The following is a 15,683-nucleotide window of genomic DNA, read 5'->3' as shown; positions in this document are numbered from 1 at the left end:
GTATAAGAGAAATCAAGTATCTTAATAAGAATTATAGTTATTAGAGGCAGAGTAGAAGAAATAATAGAAGGAGGAGGCATACCTAGTAAAGAAGGTAGATTATTAGCTTTAAAATAACTTCCAGGAGGCAAAGAAGACCCTAAAGAAGATATTTATAGCTTTATACCAGCCAAAATCTATAGAAACCAGGCCAATAACCCCTATAAATATTATTAAGGCCCCTCCTATAGTAAATTGTCAAGGCCACGAGATCTGACTACCACACCACTTTCAGGGTGACTAAAAATCATCTACAGACTGTATCTAATGACTACTTTCAACCACCAAAAATTTAAGAGATAATATTAATTATATGTGGTTAAATTACTTCATGTTGGTTCTTATAGTTGGTAGTGATTTCGTGCATCAGGTGGGGCCGTGCATCAGGTGATCACCGACTGTATCGGTCACGTGTGATGAATCTCTCCGCCGACATCAGTTGGGTTGGGTCTAGGGATCATGGGTTAGATACTCGTTTTTCTCTCTCTCTTTCTCTCTTTTGTTTAAGGGGAGTTGATCTAACTAATGGTGTTTGGTTTGGTATGAGAGCCAATTTAGTTGAAGATGCCGGTATGATGTCTAGAAGAGAGAAAGGGCAAAAAAGGGGAAGGTGTCTGGGGCACGCATGGTGAGTATATATCTTTCCCTCCCAAGGTAATTTGGCCCGCTAACACAATAGACAGACAGATTGGAATACATATGAAGGCCGTCATGGATGGCCTTCGGGGAGATATGGAAAGTGCTACTCATATGAGGCTTGCTATCTAATACTAGCCAGCGCCAGAACAATTCCGCGAAATTGCCCAAATTGTGTGAGTAGGATATGAATAAAGATATAAAGCAATACAAATTCAACATGTTGTTTTATTCAACCTTACATCCACTTACTCTGTTGCCAATTTCCAGGCCTGGTCCTACCGTCCCCTCATAGGTATCTCATTTCCTATACTTGCCCGAGGAAGGAAGCACGCAGCCATCCTGTCTAGAACTAGAAGGAGAGCAAAAGAGTGTGACAATAAGATACCCGCCGTCACCTGCATAACCGCCCGAAGCGTGGTTTGTCGTACTGCTAATTACATGCTTTTGCACTCATTTCAAGCCCTACAAATGAAATATCCACGACCACCTTGCTATCGAATCAGTCTCAGCCCTTAACCCTCCAGCTGTCCAGCTCTGTTCATGCTGACGGTACCGTAATCCGTTTACGGTTGATAGGAGGGATTTCCTATGCTCCTTCCTAGCATAGATCTTGTACCTAAAGTGATATCAGTACCGCTGGCATGCGAAGTACGAGGAAAGGAAAGAGATCGTCATGGGAGCTTTTGGCACTGCCAAATTAGGAAGGTCTACTTCCTTCTCTCAGTTTCAACGCTTGGGGCTGATGAGGTACCTTCCTAGTTCTAGCTAGGAGGGGGCTTCCTTCCAGTTCTAGCATCTCCCGGTCTGTTTACCTATCCCAAACCGTATATTCCCTCTTTCCCCTCCTCTTTTCCCTCCTCTTCTCTCTCCTCTTCTCTCTCCTCTCCATGACCGTTACCATCATATCTTCTACCCTCCACCCTACGCTCTCATCGATTTTACCTGCTGAAAAGCTATCTTACCTGCTGAAAAGCAATGTTACCTGCTGAAAAGCTATCTTACCTGCTGAAAAGCAATTTTTCTTGCCCAAAGCAAGCTTATCCACTACAATCATGTTTTCGTCCATCTTACGCCACGTCTCGACTTCCGTCTCGACGGCTGCTTACCACGTCAATATGATGCTGGAGAGCATTGTTCCTGACCTGAATCTTGAGAACTTTGATGAGGACTTAGAGGCATTTGAATGTCGAGTTGAGACCTTCCAGCCAGTTCAACGTCGAGTTGAGACCTTTCAGTCAGTTGAATGTCGAGTTGAGGTCTTCCCGCCAGTTCAACGTCGAGTTGAGACCTTTCAGCCAGTCCAACGTCGAGTTGAGACTTTCCCACCAGTGGAATGTCGAGTTCAGACCTTCCCGCCAGTCCAACGTCGAGTTGAGACCTTCCCGCTAGTTGACCGTCGGGTTGAGACCTTCCCGCCAGTTCACCGTCGAGTTGAGACCTTTCAGCCAGTTCAACGTCGAGTTGAGACCTTTCAGCCAGTTGAACGTCGAGTTGAGACCTTCCCGCCAGTTCACCGTCGAGTTGAGACCTTTCAGCCAGTTCAACGTCGAGTTGAGACCTTTCAGCCAGTTGAACGTCGAGTTGAGACCTTCCCGCCAGTTCACCGTCGAGTTGAGACCTTCCCGCCAGTTCACCGTCGAGTTGAGACCTTTCAGCCAGTTCAACATCGAGTTGAGACCTTTCAGCCAGTTGAACGTCGAGTTGAGACCTGGGAATTCCCCAAGCGCGTGGAATCTGTCCCTGCATTCTACGACCCATATCCTATTGCCCTCCGTTATAGCTTTACGCCTTCTGATGGGCCTATTGTTCAGCGAAAACGGCAGGAGCGACTGCATCCCGCTCAAAGCCCATTGTATCAACCCATATCGCCTGTTGTTGAAGAGACCTTCCCGCCAGTTCAACGTCGAGTTGAGACCTGGGAATTCCCCAAGCGCGTGGAATCTGTCCCTTCATTCTATGACCCATATCCTATTGCCCTCCGTTATAGCTTTACGCCTTCTGATGGGCCTATCGTTCAGCGAAAACGGCAGGAGCGACTGCATCCCGCTCAAAGCCCATTGTATCAACCCGTGTCGCCTGTTGTCGAAAAAACCTCTTGCAGGTATCAAGATGTGTTGATTCTTCGAAGAATTTGCGAATACGCCGTCTTTGCCCCGTATACTACGGTCTGCGCAAACGTTTCTCTCATCTTTGGAAACGATCACGGAAATTGTATTTGCAATCCTCTCAGAGACCCTTCGGTGTCTGCTCCGATGATTCGTCCGAGCCTGGTCTCACGAAACCCTCTTTGTAATCTTCCTTCTCCGGACTGTACGCCTTCTCTTCGCGCCCCCAGAAGGGAATGGTCCAGCGTCGACACGGATTACGGCCTTTTTTACTTTGACCAGCCCGGTAGATTTAGGAACCGTGGCCCTAGTAGCGAGGGAGCTGCTGAATATGTGTCTGCTGTGGCGATGATTCCCACCCCTGTGGGTTTGAGATCTCGCAGTACCCGAGATATCACTGATGGAACTGTTGTTATCAACGGAGTTGATCAGAGATATGTCAGCTCGGAGAGCTTTGAGTGTGATCACAATGCCCACGCTCACCAGAATTTAATTTATGACAGCGACTCGGATATGAGCCCCAGTGTTGTCCATTACTCAACGAACACCACGCCACAGTGGGAAGAACAACAGCCAAGTAGCGAAAAGGTTGTTATTGATGGTATCATGTTTGATCCAGTTACTGGGACCTTCAAGGTGCTTGACAAGCACACGCCCGAACATCACAGTGATGAAGGCTCCAGCATCGTTTATGGAACTCCAGACAAGGAATACCAGCTCACAGAGCAGGTTTATCAACTCAACGAAACTCCTGCAATAAAATTTTCTGGGAGAGATTTCTCCTCTAAATCCTACGCCTGCTCCGAGCCTGACATCAGAAAGTATTCAGAGTACGCTCGAAGGCTTCTTAGTCGTGCGGCAGGAACTAACTTCGCATCCATTTCGGAGTACGGTGCAGTCAGATTTGTTGAATCTCTCCGTCGTCAAAAGCTGTTGACTCCTACTCCAAGTCCTTCCAGCCCTTCATCTGGTCCTATCGGTTCTCGTGTTGTTTCGGATAATTCTAATTCTTCTGACACATCTCACGTGTCTGATGCTCCTAGCGTTTCTATTACTTGCGAACCTTTGGATGCTCCTAGTGACGCTCCTAGTGTTTCTATTGCTTGTGAATCTTCAGATTCTTCTGACACTTCTTATGTGTCTGATGCTCCTAGCGTTTCTGTTACTTGTGAACCTTTGGATACCCCGAGCGTTTCTATTGCTTGTGAATCTTTGGATTCTTCTGACACTTCTCACGTGTCTGATGCTCCTAGCGTTTCTATTACTTGCGAACCTTTGGATGCTCCTAGTGACGCTCCTAGTGTTTCTATTGCTTGTGAATCTTCAGATTCTTCTGACACTTCTTATGTGTCTGATGCTCCTAGCGTTTCTGTTACTTGTGAACCTTTGGATACCCCGAGCGTTTCTACTACTTGTGAACATCCAGGTTCTTCTGCCACGTCCAGAGTTTTTGGAATTTCCAGCATCTTTGTTCATTTTGATTCTTCTGAACCTTCCGTATCCTCGGATTCTTCTGCTGCTTCTGAATTTTTGGATTCTTCCACCGTTTTTGATGCCTCTAATGTTTATACTGTTTCTTCTGATTCTTCTGTTTCTTCTGGTTCTTCTGATTCTGGTTCTTCTGATTCTGGTTCTTCTGATTCTGGTTCTTCTGATTCTGGTTCTTCTGATTCTGGTTCTTCTGATTCTGGTTCTTCTGATTCTGGTTCTTCTGATTCTGGTTCTTCTGATTCTTCTAGTTCTTCTGATTCTTCTGGTTCTTCTAGTTCTTCTGATTCTTCTGATTCTTCTGATTCTTCTGGTTCTTCTGATTCTTCTGGTTCTTCTGATTCTTCTAGTTCTTCTGGTTCTTCTGGTTCTTCTGGTTCTTCTGATTCTTCTGGTTCTTCTGATTCTTCTGATTCTGGTTCTTCTGATTCTTCTGATTCTTCTGATTCTGGTTCTTCTGGTTCTTCTGATTCTGGTTCTTCTGATTCTGGTTCTTCTGGTTCTTCTGGTTCTTCTGATTCTTCTGGTTCTTCTGGTTCTTCTGATTCTTCTGGTTCTTCTGATTCTGATTCTTCTGGTTCTTCTAGTTCTCCTGGTTCTTCGGCTGTTCCTACTTTTTCTGGTTCTTCTGCTGGTTCTTCTGCTGGTTCTTCTGCTGGTTCTTCTGCTGGTTCTTCTGCTGGTTCTTCTGCTGGTTCTTCTGCTGGTTCTTCTGCTGGTTCTTCTGTTCCTGATTCCTCTGATTCCTCTGATTCCTCTGATTCTGATTTTTCGGCTGTTCCTACTGTTTCTGGCTCTTCTGCTGATTCTGAGTCTTATGATTCTTCTGCCGATGATTTTGATACTTTGGTACTTGTGGGGCTACTGATCCTATTGATGCTTCCAATGATGCATCTTTAGTACTTCAACTGATCCTACTTCTACTTCCTCTGGCTCTTCTTCTGGCACTCTCAGTGCCTTTGCTGTTTCTAGCAGCTCCAATTCGTCCAGATTTTACCAGAAGAGCCAGAGGAGTAGAAGTAGGATCAGTTGAAGTACTAAAGATCCTTAGGGTTGAGATGGGAGGTAGTTTTATACCCGAACTTAACTTAGCAAAAAAACTACTGGATTTATATCTCTCTTCCTTGTAGTTTGTAGTCGCTAAGAATTATTGTTGAATACTAATTCCAAGTTACCCGAACAGGTTAATAATTAATTAGTTAGTTAGTTAACTAACTAACTAACTAACTAGCCAAGTCTGCTGACTGTACACGATATAGTAACTAGTTACTAAGTCCTCCATCAGTCCATCTACACATCATCCTCTTCTTGTACCTATTCTTCCTCTACACACACCCCCCGGAACTCGATCAATACCCTATCCCGATCAGCCGGATCTCCAAAACCGAACATCATCGTCCTTCCAGTATTTAAAGTGGAGCAAGGCAGGGGCTTTCCACTATGGTCGCCTTGGTACTTGGCGTGCTAAAATATGCCTTTGTCTTTAGTTATGGCTTGTTCACGTTGACTCGCTACGGAGTGGCAGCAGTTTTAAGTGGATACTTTTTCAAAAAAACCACCGAGAAAGATACCTTGGATTTGCAGCTTGGTAAGTATACGTCTGCTACTTCATATTTCGCTTGTGGCTGACTGAACGACGACTATTCTGCCAGCTCGCAATCGACTGTGGGACCTCTCGAAAAAATGGTTGGCCTTTTCGCATCAGATGCTTACTTTACAAAACGGTTTCAAATTCCACTATGTCTGCAATGAGCCTAATGCTATTCCCAGTGCCCAGAAACCTTTAGTTATCTTCATCCATGGATTTCCTGACAGCTGGGCGATATGGCGTCATATCTTAAACGTAGAGTCTCTCCAAGATGCCGCTACCGTGGTCGCGGTCGACCTACCTGGGTATGGTGGAAGCGAAGGTTTGAGCCGGTACTCTGCAACCCAGGTTCTGGAGAACTTGACGGAGTTTATCATCGCTGTGAGAGCAAAGTACGGCATTGATGGCACTAATGGCACCAGACAGCAAAGAACAATAATTGTTGGGCACGATTGGGGATGTCTGATCTCCATGCGTCTTGCGGCTGACGCTCCCCAGCTAGCTGATCGGTTCATTTTGACGAATGGCCCACTCGTATGTATAACTCAGGGAAGAAGAAGGGTGAATCTGTTTGAATTGGCTAATGTATAATCTAGATACCTCTGGTAGTTTCTAATGGCCGATACAGGCTGTCTTCATCATTAAAGATGTTCAAAACTTTCCTACATTCACCGATCCAGTCACGTTCGCTATTTTCCAATGCACTACGATCGCTCAAGCCTGTATTCCAACAGATATGGCTTTCCGGGTACATTTTTGCTTTCCTTCTTCCTTCAGCTTTCGTTGAATACCTTGGCGCAGGGGGGAACTACTCGTTTCTAAAACTGATTCATATCATGTCGTATGGCAAGCAAGAGTTTACTCCTACAGATGCTGCAGAGTGCATGGCAAGCACTATCGGACCATCTGCTCACGAATGCAAGACAAAAACTGTGGATGACGAGGAGTATCCAAAGTCACTTGCATACAAGCGTGTTCTCTCGAATTTCCTAGAAATGACTAGTTATTATCGCGACAACACAGCTGTTTCTCGCTGGCGCAAGTCCGTTGAGACAATCACCAGCCTACACAGCATTAGGCAAGGGAATGAGGACTGCCGAGTTGGCAGCGGAGCCGGACTATTTGATGACGGACCGACCGGAGGCCTGAAGGCCAGCACAACCGTCCTCTGGGGGAAGGCGGATACTGCCCTAAACCCGCAATTATGTCTAGACGGAATTTCTGAGTACCTTGTTAAGGATAGTCACGTTGTTGAGCTCCCGAATTCTGGACATTTCACGCCGTTGGAGCGGGAGAGCCGGATTGCGATCACCAAGACTGTTGAGTGGGCTGCAAAAGGGGAAAGGGAGGATATCGGGGCTATTATTCAGGCCTGCTATCCAAGCGCAACTGTGACAGTTAGGAAGTAGATTCAGGGGCATGTGGGGTATAATTTCTTTTTGATGCTGTTTTTCTTTGTTTTCTTGTGCGGCAACCCCCTCCCCCGGGGATGATGTATCAATATCCGAGGGAGGGAATGGATATGGCTTCATAAGTCTAGTAGCAGATAGAGGGTTGAAAACCTTAAATACGGGGTAGAATCTAGATACACAAGCCCCCATAATAAAACACTAATGTTAGTGAATCGTAATCAAAGTCAAGCAAGAAGTAACCGCCTAGGTACATACCTTGTAGGCATTGACCCAATAATAACAAGACATTATCGGAGCTTTCTGCCGCTAACAACACCAACAACACCCAACAAAAACAACAATAAGATCAGGAAACATCCTCTGGTCCTCCTCATTACTTGGTTAAGATGATATAGAAGCTTGTACTTGCCATCTTATCTTCACTCTAACTTACAGAGTACTCTCTTCCTACTAGTAAGGTAATAATAGCACCAGGAACCTTGGCACCCCTGTTGGTGGCGGGCGGGGTTGCTCCCCTGCTAACAGTGCAGCTTCGTGAGGGGAATCATCACCAACTCCCGTTCTTTCTAATACAGATTTCTTTTCATCTTTTCTTTCTCTCTCTCTGCTACTTGGGTTTGGATCAGTTCCAGGAGTGCCCCCTTATTCCTTCGTTTTTCGTTTTTTTTACTGCTACTCTCCCTCCAGTATCCTGTTTGCAAGGGGAGCTCCGTGCTGTTATTACTTCCGGCATGGTTGATCAAGGGAGTGCAGTCTATTGCACTGTACGTACCACGCTTCGACCCCTTCGGCTTCCTTACGGGCTTTCTAACGGAAAAATAGCTGCTCTTGAGTGATGATTACCTTCCTGGTACTCTATTATCCATCTTCGAACGGCCAATTCCTGGAAACTAATACATTTATTTCTTCTTATCTAGGCGCTGTAGTCCTTGCTCATTCATTACGTGACAATGGCACCCATGCCAAGTTGGCTGTCCTTTACACGCCTGACACCTTGCAGGAAGCCACAATACATGAGCTCCAGGTGTGCATTCTCTTCTTCTCAATGATCCCGGGGAAAGCGATCTTCGCAGCCATGTTTCTGATTAGTACAATCTAGACAGTGTATGACATCCTCATACCCGTGCACCCCATGACAAACCACATCCCCGCGAATCTGTGGCTCATGGAGCGCCCGGATCTAATAGCCACTTTCACCAAGATTGAGCTCTGGCGACAAACACAGTTCACACGCATAGTCTACATCGATTGTGACGTCGTGGCGATTAGAGCACCGGATGAGCTTCTCGAACTGGAGGCAGGTTTCGCAGCAGCTCCCGATGTCGGCTGGCCCGATTGCTTCAATAGTGGTGTGATGGCGTTGCGACCCAATCTCGAGGATTATTACGCGCTCAAGGCTCTTGCCGAGAGAGGGATCAGTTTTGACGGAGCTGATCAAGGTCTATTAAACCTGCACTTCCGTAACTGGCATCGACTAAGCTTTACGTACAACTGTACGCCTAGCGCTAATTACCAGTATATCCCGGCCTACAAGCATTTCCAGAGCACAATTAGCATGATACATTTTATTGGATCTCAGAAACCGTGGAATGTGCCGAGACAAGTGGCTCCGTTTGACTCGCCTTACAATCAGCTACTAGGAAGATGGTGGACAATCTATGATCGACATTATCGCCCTGCACTTACTGTAAGTTGATTGTATTCAAATCATTCTCTCTCAATTCCTGTGTCGAGCTAAGACCGCCGTAGGAGCCAGTCCAACAGTCAAGTAGACCGACCACGCCACAGTACCAGACCCAAGCACCTGACCCAGGTACATCGCAGGCGTCATGGTTCCCTGTTCAACCTCAACAGTATCATGTTGGAGAACAGGCTTTTGTGCCGCTATTAGAACCGCCATCTCACCAGCAACCCCGACAACCAGAGTTGCCACCGGTTCCGCCTACGGTGTCACAGCCAGGCCCTCATCCGCATGAAATGGTCACTCATGCGGTCGTACAGGTTTCTAATCCTCCTGAGTTCACTTATACACCCCCATCTACAAAACTGCCGACTGAATTTGTCCAAACTCGACACTACACAGAGCGACTCCCGCAAGAACCTTTTTTTAGCATTGTTCCCCAGTACGTTCGCGGAGAAGAGAATGTAACGGCCTATATACGACCACAAGCTCATTACACACATACCTCCTACACTGTACAGGACCCTCCGATACAAGACCCCAGAGTGCAAATGGCTCCAGTGCAGCCTTCGTATTCTGTTCACTCCCATGTTCATCATGAACCAGCAGCGCCTGCTTTCGATACAAGGCAGCGATCGCCAACGCCCCCATCCCAACCAGAACCAGAGATTCCAGCAGCATTTGAAGCTCCAAGGTCGGAATGGGATGCATCTCGGTGAGTTCAGTTGTGATTACTACTTATAAACTATATACTTACTTTTTTTTCTTCTTCTTCTTCTTCTTTCTTTTCTCTAGGGAGCCACCGCCACTGAACAGCAAGCCCGAGGGAATTGCATTGGAGAAGAAAACGTATGCTATGTCTGAGGACCACCAATTATTTCAACCCCCGGCATCCTATCCAGAAGCACCGAAGAATATGTACTATGAAATTCCATCTACAAAACCAGAGCCACATAACCTCACTCAGCTCTTCCCCTGGGAGATGAATGCACCCAAGCCCACGCGTGTTTTTGCCGATAACGATCAGAGCCCGCATTCTCCTATTCAGCCCAGGTTCTCTCCAGAACCCACACGGGACGAAGAACCCGGGGTTTCTCGAGCTTCTGGGTCGACATCCTGGATGTCTGGGGTCACAAGCGTCACAAGTGAATCCTGGGAAAGCTACTCCCGGTCCAACGCATGGGATGAAGTCCCAGAGATCCAGCGATATATTCAATCCATCCAGCAATCCCGCAAAGGTAGAGTCCAGGTAATATCCAGCGGCCCCAGCCATCAAAAGAGCCCTCCATCGATTCAGGAGTCCGGTAGCATGCGGGTAACCGACTTCCCCAGCGAAATTGAGCGCCCCAGTCTCCCAGTCACCCCGACGCCTATTAGGAGACCACTTGCCTCCAGAAGCCCAAGAGGAGAATACACCACGGACCAACTGCCCCCCGCGGAGGGCGTACCAAACCAGGAGGACTGGGTGGGTCTCACGGTTGATGCGTTTTTACACCTCCTTCGAGCGACGTACTTATACTGGAAATTTATAGAATCCGTCAGTTCGCCTCGCAGAGTTGCAGCGGCGCCAATCTGAAATCTTGGAGAATCCGGAGATGATGTTTGAACGGCTTTCAAAAGGCTGTTAGAACCAAGGAGAGGGAGAGTGTATAACTATCTCCTCTATCTCTATCTGCTGGTCTTTTTCCTTCTAGCGTTCTTCTTTTGTGCATCTAATATACTTCCCCCTACCTCTCTACCTCTGACTTTCTTAATGGCCCAGCTGAATATCTTGCTCTCATTCTCTCTATCCCCCCCCCCCCCCCCCCCCCCCCAAACACCTTTTTGCCTCGACGATTTACTATTTGCATGAGTGTGCATTGTATTGCGTACATTGCATTATATCCCGTTACTTGATTTGGCTTATATGCATTGTTGACATACTCTCTCTTCCTCTCTTTTTGTCTGGATGCAGATTGCATGAGAACAAGAACGAGTGCCGAAACTGGAGCCTGGACCTGGTATTCTATTCCTTTCGTCTTGAGATTATTGATTTCCTTTTTTGGAGCAGATAGGAATTATTCAAGGATGATAACCTAATGGATGGACGCATGGAACCAGATTGAAATGGATCATCATTGAAGAATAAGGAAATCATCATTCAAAGGTTCTCATTCACTGTTACTTTATCTTTATACACAGGTAAGAGTAAACCAAACTGAGCTGAAACTGCCCAAATGGAAATGTTACAGATGATGGATGCAGGGTCCCAGGGCGGGAAAAAGGATGATCAAAGTCCGGCATAATGCAATCGGGAATTCTTCTTGATTGTTTGGTCCGGTTCTGGCCCTGGTTTATGTCTGGGTGTAAAGCCAAGGGATGCATCGACTAAAAATAGAGACCAGAAAACCTTTGTCCTGGTCATATAATAATGATGCCTTCGAAGAAGAACGCCTTGTAGCAATAGAAGAGAGAGAGAGAGAAAAAAAAAAAAGGGGAAAAAAAGAGAGAGAAAAGACCGGAAGAAGAAGAGGCTATGCGAGGGGCATATTGTGGACTACAACATTACGAGGATTGGGGAAAGGGAGTAGAGAGAGTTGAAAGAATAAAGTATATGTGCTGTAAGTCGTCGGAGGGAATAAAGGGGAATAAAATGGATCGTGATCGTTTAGCATCGTTCGCCTCGGACAGAGTAGAAATGGGACTGCTTGATGTGGCTTGCCTTGCCGGATTTCTCGTCGAACACACTAAACCCGTATGTTGCGGCATTTGGAGGTGTGTAGACTACGTTCAAAGCAGGGTTAGTCCGAAAATATAGCAGGCAAGGGGCTGCATTCGCTCGGAAGAAAGGAGAGGCAAAGTAAAGGACAGGACATACGGTGTAAGGAGACTGCCACGTTATTTGGGTCTGGATTGTGGATTTTATGCAAGCCCAGCTGTAGAATTGTCTTAGCTTCTTTCTGTCCGGCTGCTTCGGGGCGGGAACTGAAAAGTACCTTATCTGACATGTAGGTGACCTGGTTTTCACCATAAGTGGTTACCTTGGTAATCTCAGGAGGCGAGGCCTGTCCGTGTTGGACTTTGTCTTGGTCTGGCCATGTGTATAGGGTCTCTTGGAGAGTTCCTTTGAGGACCTAAACAAAAGGAAATTTGCGAATTAGTGAGTTTATACGCAAATAGAGGTATCTCCAAGTGACAGGTCAACATACCTTCATGACGCAATGAGCATTTGCATGGTCGTGGATAGCGCTTCCCCTTCCGGGACTCCAGACCAGGATTAGCTAGAGAACGAAGTCAGCCCGTAAAACCAATAGCTCTCCCTTATTCCGGTTCTTGAATAAGCTCTCTGTCCATCCGCATCCACCTGCATATGCACCGTGAAGTAGTTCGATATGGGCCAGAGGTTGGCTTGGGTAGAACAAGAGCGCGCGTGACACCTGGCAACTGGCGGTGAAGGTGAGGAGATAGGAGATCTCACCAGGTTGCTCTTCCCGTTGCCTTCATCAATAAGGTTCCTTGTATAGGTCTTGTTCGAGTCCCCGAGGGCAAAGGAAAGCCAGTCATCCGGGTTTGAGGTATACCGTTCCATCAAGCGCTGGATATCAATGGGGTCAACATCAGCGGAGTCGAGACCGGAGCTGGGACCTAGAGCAGCACTGAGGTCTTGCACGAGCTCTTCGAAGGCATTGCTGGCAGGTTTCCCAGAATCCGAGGACGAGGCTGATCCCGATTTCAGGTACGGCATTGTGAGCGTTTTCCGGGGGAAAAGGGTGCGTTATTCTAACCAGCGTATTCCGCCGGGAGTTTGTCAAGTTCGATATAGAAGAGGTGCGCTTGTGAAACCGAGCACTATTAAACGGAGGTATGATATGGAATATAAAGGATCCAAGCCAAGAGCCAGATCGTAAGGACACGTAGAATGGGTATTTATTACCAATTGACCGCAGCAGCAAAGATTCCTCCTACCTATAACGAGTGAGGGAGTCGTCCGTTGTAGCGAATAATAACATTACGGAGTCACGAGTCACCACGACCGACGATAAGCGTGGATGCCAGATTTTAGCCTGAGTCCTCAGGCAGAAAACCCCCGCCATGTGATCTCGCGCTTGTTGCTCTCCGCCCAGCGAGCGGGCGAATGAGGTGGCGGCCACAAAGTTCAAAGATTGATCCATCTTGAACTATCCCCACTGAACGCTGCTTCATTTCATCGTCTTGCCTTTTTTTTTTTTTTTTTTTTTTTACGCACCAGAGCTGTTAACACAAACAGCGTGGAAGTGCCAACTACGAGGCCGCAGTCGCTCACTGAATTCTTACCTATTGAATATTCCCTTGTGCGAGGAGGCAAACTCGTAAAAACATCGCCAAAATGTCGACCACAGTTGAGAAGGTTGGTTTTGCTCGCTATTACTTGCGGTTCTCTCTCTCTTTCTTTTCAGAATGGAAGAGCAATCATTGCTAACCGAATATGCGATATAGATCAAACAAATTGAGGACGAGGTTCGCGCTCCCTAGAACAATCGCTTCGAGAACGCTCATTAATGGTTACGCAGATGGCTCGGACTCAAAAAAACAAGGCCACAGCTTTCCACTTGGGTAGGGCCATAACCGGGCTTGGGATTGACAGAAGTTCATCACTGATGGATGGATATAGGACAGTTGAAAGCGAAGCTTGCTAAACTAAAACGAGAGCTGTTGTCTCCGTCAAGCAGCGGTGGTGGAGGTGGTGGTGAGTGCGAGGCTACCTGTGTTGTCAATTTGACCTCGGCTGACCCGGTGGTTCCCAGCTGGTTTCGATGTTGCTCGTACCGGTGTTGCCAGTGTGTAAGTGTCCTTCATGCGCTTTGGAAGTGGGAGAGGCATTGACAAAATTAGCGGTTTTATTGGGTTTCCCTCTGTCGGAAAGAGTACCTTGATGAGCAAACTGACTGGCCAGCATTCCGAAGGTATGCGCAAATTGAAGATAGTGTGCTATGGATAAGCGCTGATAAACCACTCTTACAGCTGCGGCCTACGAGTTCACAACCCTGACGACTGTTCCTGGACAAGTAATGTATAATGGTGCTAAGATTCAGATTCTCGATCTTCCAGGTATCATTCAAGGTGCCAAGGATGGTAAAGGTCGTGGTCGACAGGTTATTGCTGTGGCCAAAACCTGCCATCTCATCTTCATCGTGCTTGACGTTAATAAACCTTTGATTGACAAGAAGGTCATTGAGAATGAATTGGAAGGATTTGGAATCCGGATCAACAAGCAACCCCCCAACATCGTCTTCAAGAAGAAGGACAAGGGAGGAATTGCAATTACGAGTACCGTTCCCTTGACCCATATCGACAGCGACGTAAGTTCCGTTTAACTTGGGTTCAGATGTTTTGACCATGACTGACCCTTACATTTTATCCGCAATAGGAAATCAGGGCTGTCATGGGCGAGTACAAAATCTCTTCCGCAGATATCTCTATTCGGTGCGACGCAACAATTGATGACCTTATTGACGTCCTTGAAGCCAAGAGTCGGGCATACATCCCAGTTGTCTACGCCTTGAATAAAATCGATGCGATCTCCATTGAGGAACTCGACTTACTATACCGTATTCCTAATGCCTGCCCTATCAGCTCCGAGCATGGCTGGAACATTGATGAGCTGTTGGAAATGATGTGGGAGAAGCTCAATCTCAGACGGGTGTACACAAAACCTAAGGGAAAGGCGCCCGACTACACGGCTCCTGTTGTGCTCAGGGCCAATGCCTGCACAATTGAAGATTTCGTACGCCGCCCCCCCTTTCCCGTTCTTCAAGTGATTTGCTGACCCGCAATCAGTGTAACTCAATTCACCGAACAATCAAGGATCAGTTCAAGCAGGCCATTGTTTATGGGCGGTCCGTCAAACACCAACCGCAGCGTGTTGGTCTCTCACACGAGCTTGCGGATGAGGATATTGGTCCGTAACCCCTCATCAACCCCGGAAGGATTTCTTGGAAGGGTGAGGGCTAACAGTGTAACAACAGTGACGATTATCAAGCGGTAAAAGATACCAAAAGTTATCAACTCCCAGGTGTTCGCCTGAACGCGCAACAACCCGTGACGAATCGCGCTCGAGGAAGTGAATAGGTTGCTGTGCTAGGTGTGCTTCGCTAAATGATTTATGTCCGAGAGCCCTGGACCTTGTGACAAATTTTTGCGAGAGGCTACGAGAGTTGTGATTGGAGGAGGAGATTTGCGCACGGGCAGCAAGCTGCCAACTGCCGCTTGGGTTTGCAAGATCAACTAGGTTTGGGGTGCCTGCACTCACGCCTTTAGTCTGCTTTTCTACTGCTACCCGATGCGATGCGCCATCCTTAGCAATCCTGTGTAAGGAAGCCAACAAGAAGCTTGGTGAGCTCAATCTGAAAAAGGGGAAGCTGGAATTAGGTTGAAGGGAGTTAGCGAGGAGGGGGCTGGGTGGTGAGCAGTGTTTCGTCCTGCCAACTTCATTATTTCCTCATTTATTTTAGTTCAAACATTTTTGAGGCGTCCACTTGGCCATGCTCAAATCCGGATTTTCCGAGGTTCAAGGAAACGAAAGTTCTAGATCAAGGTCCAAACTATTGTCCATGTGTGAGTAGAGTACTAGAAATATGTCAATGCTGAGACAACGATCCCTCTAAATCTGTCTGTGATTACTGCTTTAGCCCCAGGTTAATTTTTTTTTTTTAAAAAAAAAAAAATCATATATCAAAAATGGAGAAGAGAACAACCAAGGGAGGAAAAAGGGG

The 15,683-nt window shown here is 46.9% G+C and overlaps 5 protein-coding genes across 5 annotated transcripts; 4 read left to right on the top strand and 1 right to left on the bottom strand.

Annotated features, from left to right (window-relative positions):
* The first annotated feature begins 1,462 nt into the window (after positions 1–1,462).
* P175DRAFT_0222309 (uncharacterized protein) lies at positions 1,463–5,384 on the top strand. Its single transcript, XM_040892622.1, has 3 exons — positions 1,463–4,594; positions 4,727–5,126; positions 5,292–5,384. The coding sequence occupies exons 1-3, from the start codon at positions 1,731–1,733 to the stop codon at positions 5,292–5,294; spliced, it is 3,267 nt and encodes a 1,088-aa protein (XP_040751950.1). The 5' UTR covers positions 1,463–1,730; the 3' UTR covers positions 5,295–5,384.
* Positions 5,385–5,635: 251 nt separating this feature from the next.
* P175DRAFT_0516243 (uncharacterized protein) lies at positions 5,636–7,490 on the top strand. Its single transcript, XM_040898896.1, has 3 exons — positions 5,636–5,859; positions 5,924–6,393; positions 6,456–7,490. The coding sequence occupies exons 1-3, from the start codon at positions 5,712–5,714 to the stop codon at positions 7,266–7,268; spliced, it is 1,431 nt and encodes a 476-aa protein (XP_040751949.1). The 5' UTR covers positions 5,636–5,711; the 3' UTR covers positions 7,269–7,490.
* A 116-nt stretch (positions 7,491–7,606) lies between these two features.
* On the top strand, positions 7,607–10,596 carry P175DRAFT_0501177 (glycogenin). Its single transcript, XM_040897106.1, has 7 exons — positions 7,607–8,035; positions 8,094–8,121; positions 8,189–8,295; positions 8,371–8,958; positions 9,021–9,667; positions 9,748–10,417; positions 10,485–10,596. Exons 1-7 carry the CDS (start codon positions 8,003–8,005, stop codon positions 10,578–10,580), a joined length of 2,169 nt encoding a protein of 722 aa, XP_040751948.1. The 5' UTR covers positions 7,607–8,002; the 3' UTR covers positions 10,581–10,596.
* Positions 10,597–11,414: 818 nt separating this feature from the next.
* On the bottom strand, positions 11,415–12,676 carry P175DRAFT_0457953 (putative cysteine dioxygenase Cdo1; the record flags this gene model as incomplete). The annotated part of the gene is made up of 5 exons (XM_040894664.1): positions 11,415–11,715; positions 11,810–11,867; positions 11,928–12,065; positions 12,141–12,212; positions 12,410–12,676. The coding sequence occupies 5 exons, from the start codon at positions 12,674–12,676 to the stop codon at positions 11,600–11,602; spliced, it is 651 nt and encodes a 216-aa protein (XP_040751947.1). The 3' UTR covers positions 11,415–11,599.
* A 524-nt stretch (positions 12,677–13,200) lies between these two features.
* On the top strand, positions 13,201–15,417 carry P175DRAFT_0221840 (GTP-binding protein RBG1). The gene is made up of 10 exons (XM_040892621.1): positions 13,201–13,318; positions 13,408–13,428; positions 13,482–13,524; positions 13,583–13,657; positions 13,716–13,752; positions 13,804–13,874; positions 13,933–14,270; positions 14,339–14,695; positions 14,749–14,869; positions 14,937–15,417. The coding sequence occupies exons 1-10, from the start codon at positions 13,298–13,300 to the stop codon at positions 14,954–14,956; spliced, it is 1,104 nt and encodes a 367-aa protein (XP_040751946.1). The 5' UTR covers positions 13,201–13,297; the 3' UTR covers positions 14,957–15,417.
* The last annotated feature ends 266 nt before the right edge of the window (positions 15,418–15,683 follow it).

This window comes from Aspergillus ochraceoroseus, assembly GCF_002846915.1.
Source record: "Aspergillus ochraceoroseus IBT 24754 chromosome Unknown P175scaffold_4, whole genome shotgun sequence".
Classification (NCBI taxonomy): domain Eukaryota; kingdom Fungi; phylum Ascomycota; class Eurotiomycetes; order Eurotiales; family Aspergillaceae; genus Aspergillus; species Aspergillus ochraceoroseus.
Note: the sequence above shows the minus strand (reverse complement) of the source record. Positions and strands in the feature narration are given on the sequence as shown.

What these genes read in the sequence shown, in the direction of transcription:
- P175DRAFT_0222309 (XM_040892622.1), top strand. Translation starts at nt 1,731, where the DNA reads ATGTTTTCGTCCATCTTACGCCACGTCTCGACTTCCGTCTCGACGGCT. An exon ending in GATTCTTCTGGTTCTTCTGA is followed by an intron (nt 4,595 to 4,726) that starts TTCTTCTGGTTC and finishes TGATTCTGGTTC; the next exon opens with TTCTGGTTCTTCTGATTCTG.
- P175DRAFT_0516243 (XM_040898896.1), top strand. Translation starts at nt 5,712, where the DNA reads ATGGTCGCCTTGGTACTTGGCGTGCTAAAATATGCCTTTGTCTTTAGT. An exon ending in TACCTTGGATTTGCAGCTTG is followed by an intron (nt 5,860 to 5,923) that starts GTAAGTATACGT and finishes CTATTCTGCCAG; the next exon opens with CTCGCAATCGACTGTGGGAC. An exon ending in TTTTGACGAATGGCCCACTC is followed by an intron (nt 6,394 to 6,455) that starts GTATGTATAACT and finishes TGTATAATCTAG; the next exon opens with ATACCTCTGGTAGTTTCTAA.
- P175DRAFT_0501177 (XM_040897106.1), top strand. Translation starts at nt 8,003, where the DNA reads ATGGTTGATCAAGGGAGTGCAGTCTATTGCACT. An exon ending in GAGTGATGATTACCTTCCTG is followed by an intron (nt 8,122 to 8,188) that starts GTACTCTATTAT and finishes CTTCTTATCTAG; the next exon opens with GCGCTGTAGTCCTTGCTCAT. An exon ending in ATTATCGCCCTGCACTTACT is followed by an intron (nt 8,959 to 9,020) that starts GTAAGTTGATTG and finishes AGACCGCCGTAG; the next exon opens with GAGCCAGTCCAACAGTCAAG.
- P175DRAFT_0221840 (XM_040892621.1), top strand. Translation starts at nt 13,298, where the DNA reads ATGTCGACCACAGTTGAGAAG. An exon ending in TGTCGACCACAGTTGAGAAG is followed by an intron (nt 13,319 to 13,407) that starts GTTGGTTTTGCT and finishes TATGCGATATAG; the next exon opens with ATCAAACAAATTGAGGACGA. An exon ending in GACTGGCCAGCATTCCGAAG is followed by an intron (nt 13,875 to 13,932) that starts GTATGCGCAAAT and finishes CCACTCTTACAG; the next exon opens with CTGCGGCCTACGAGTTCACA.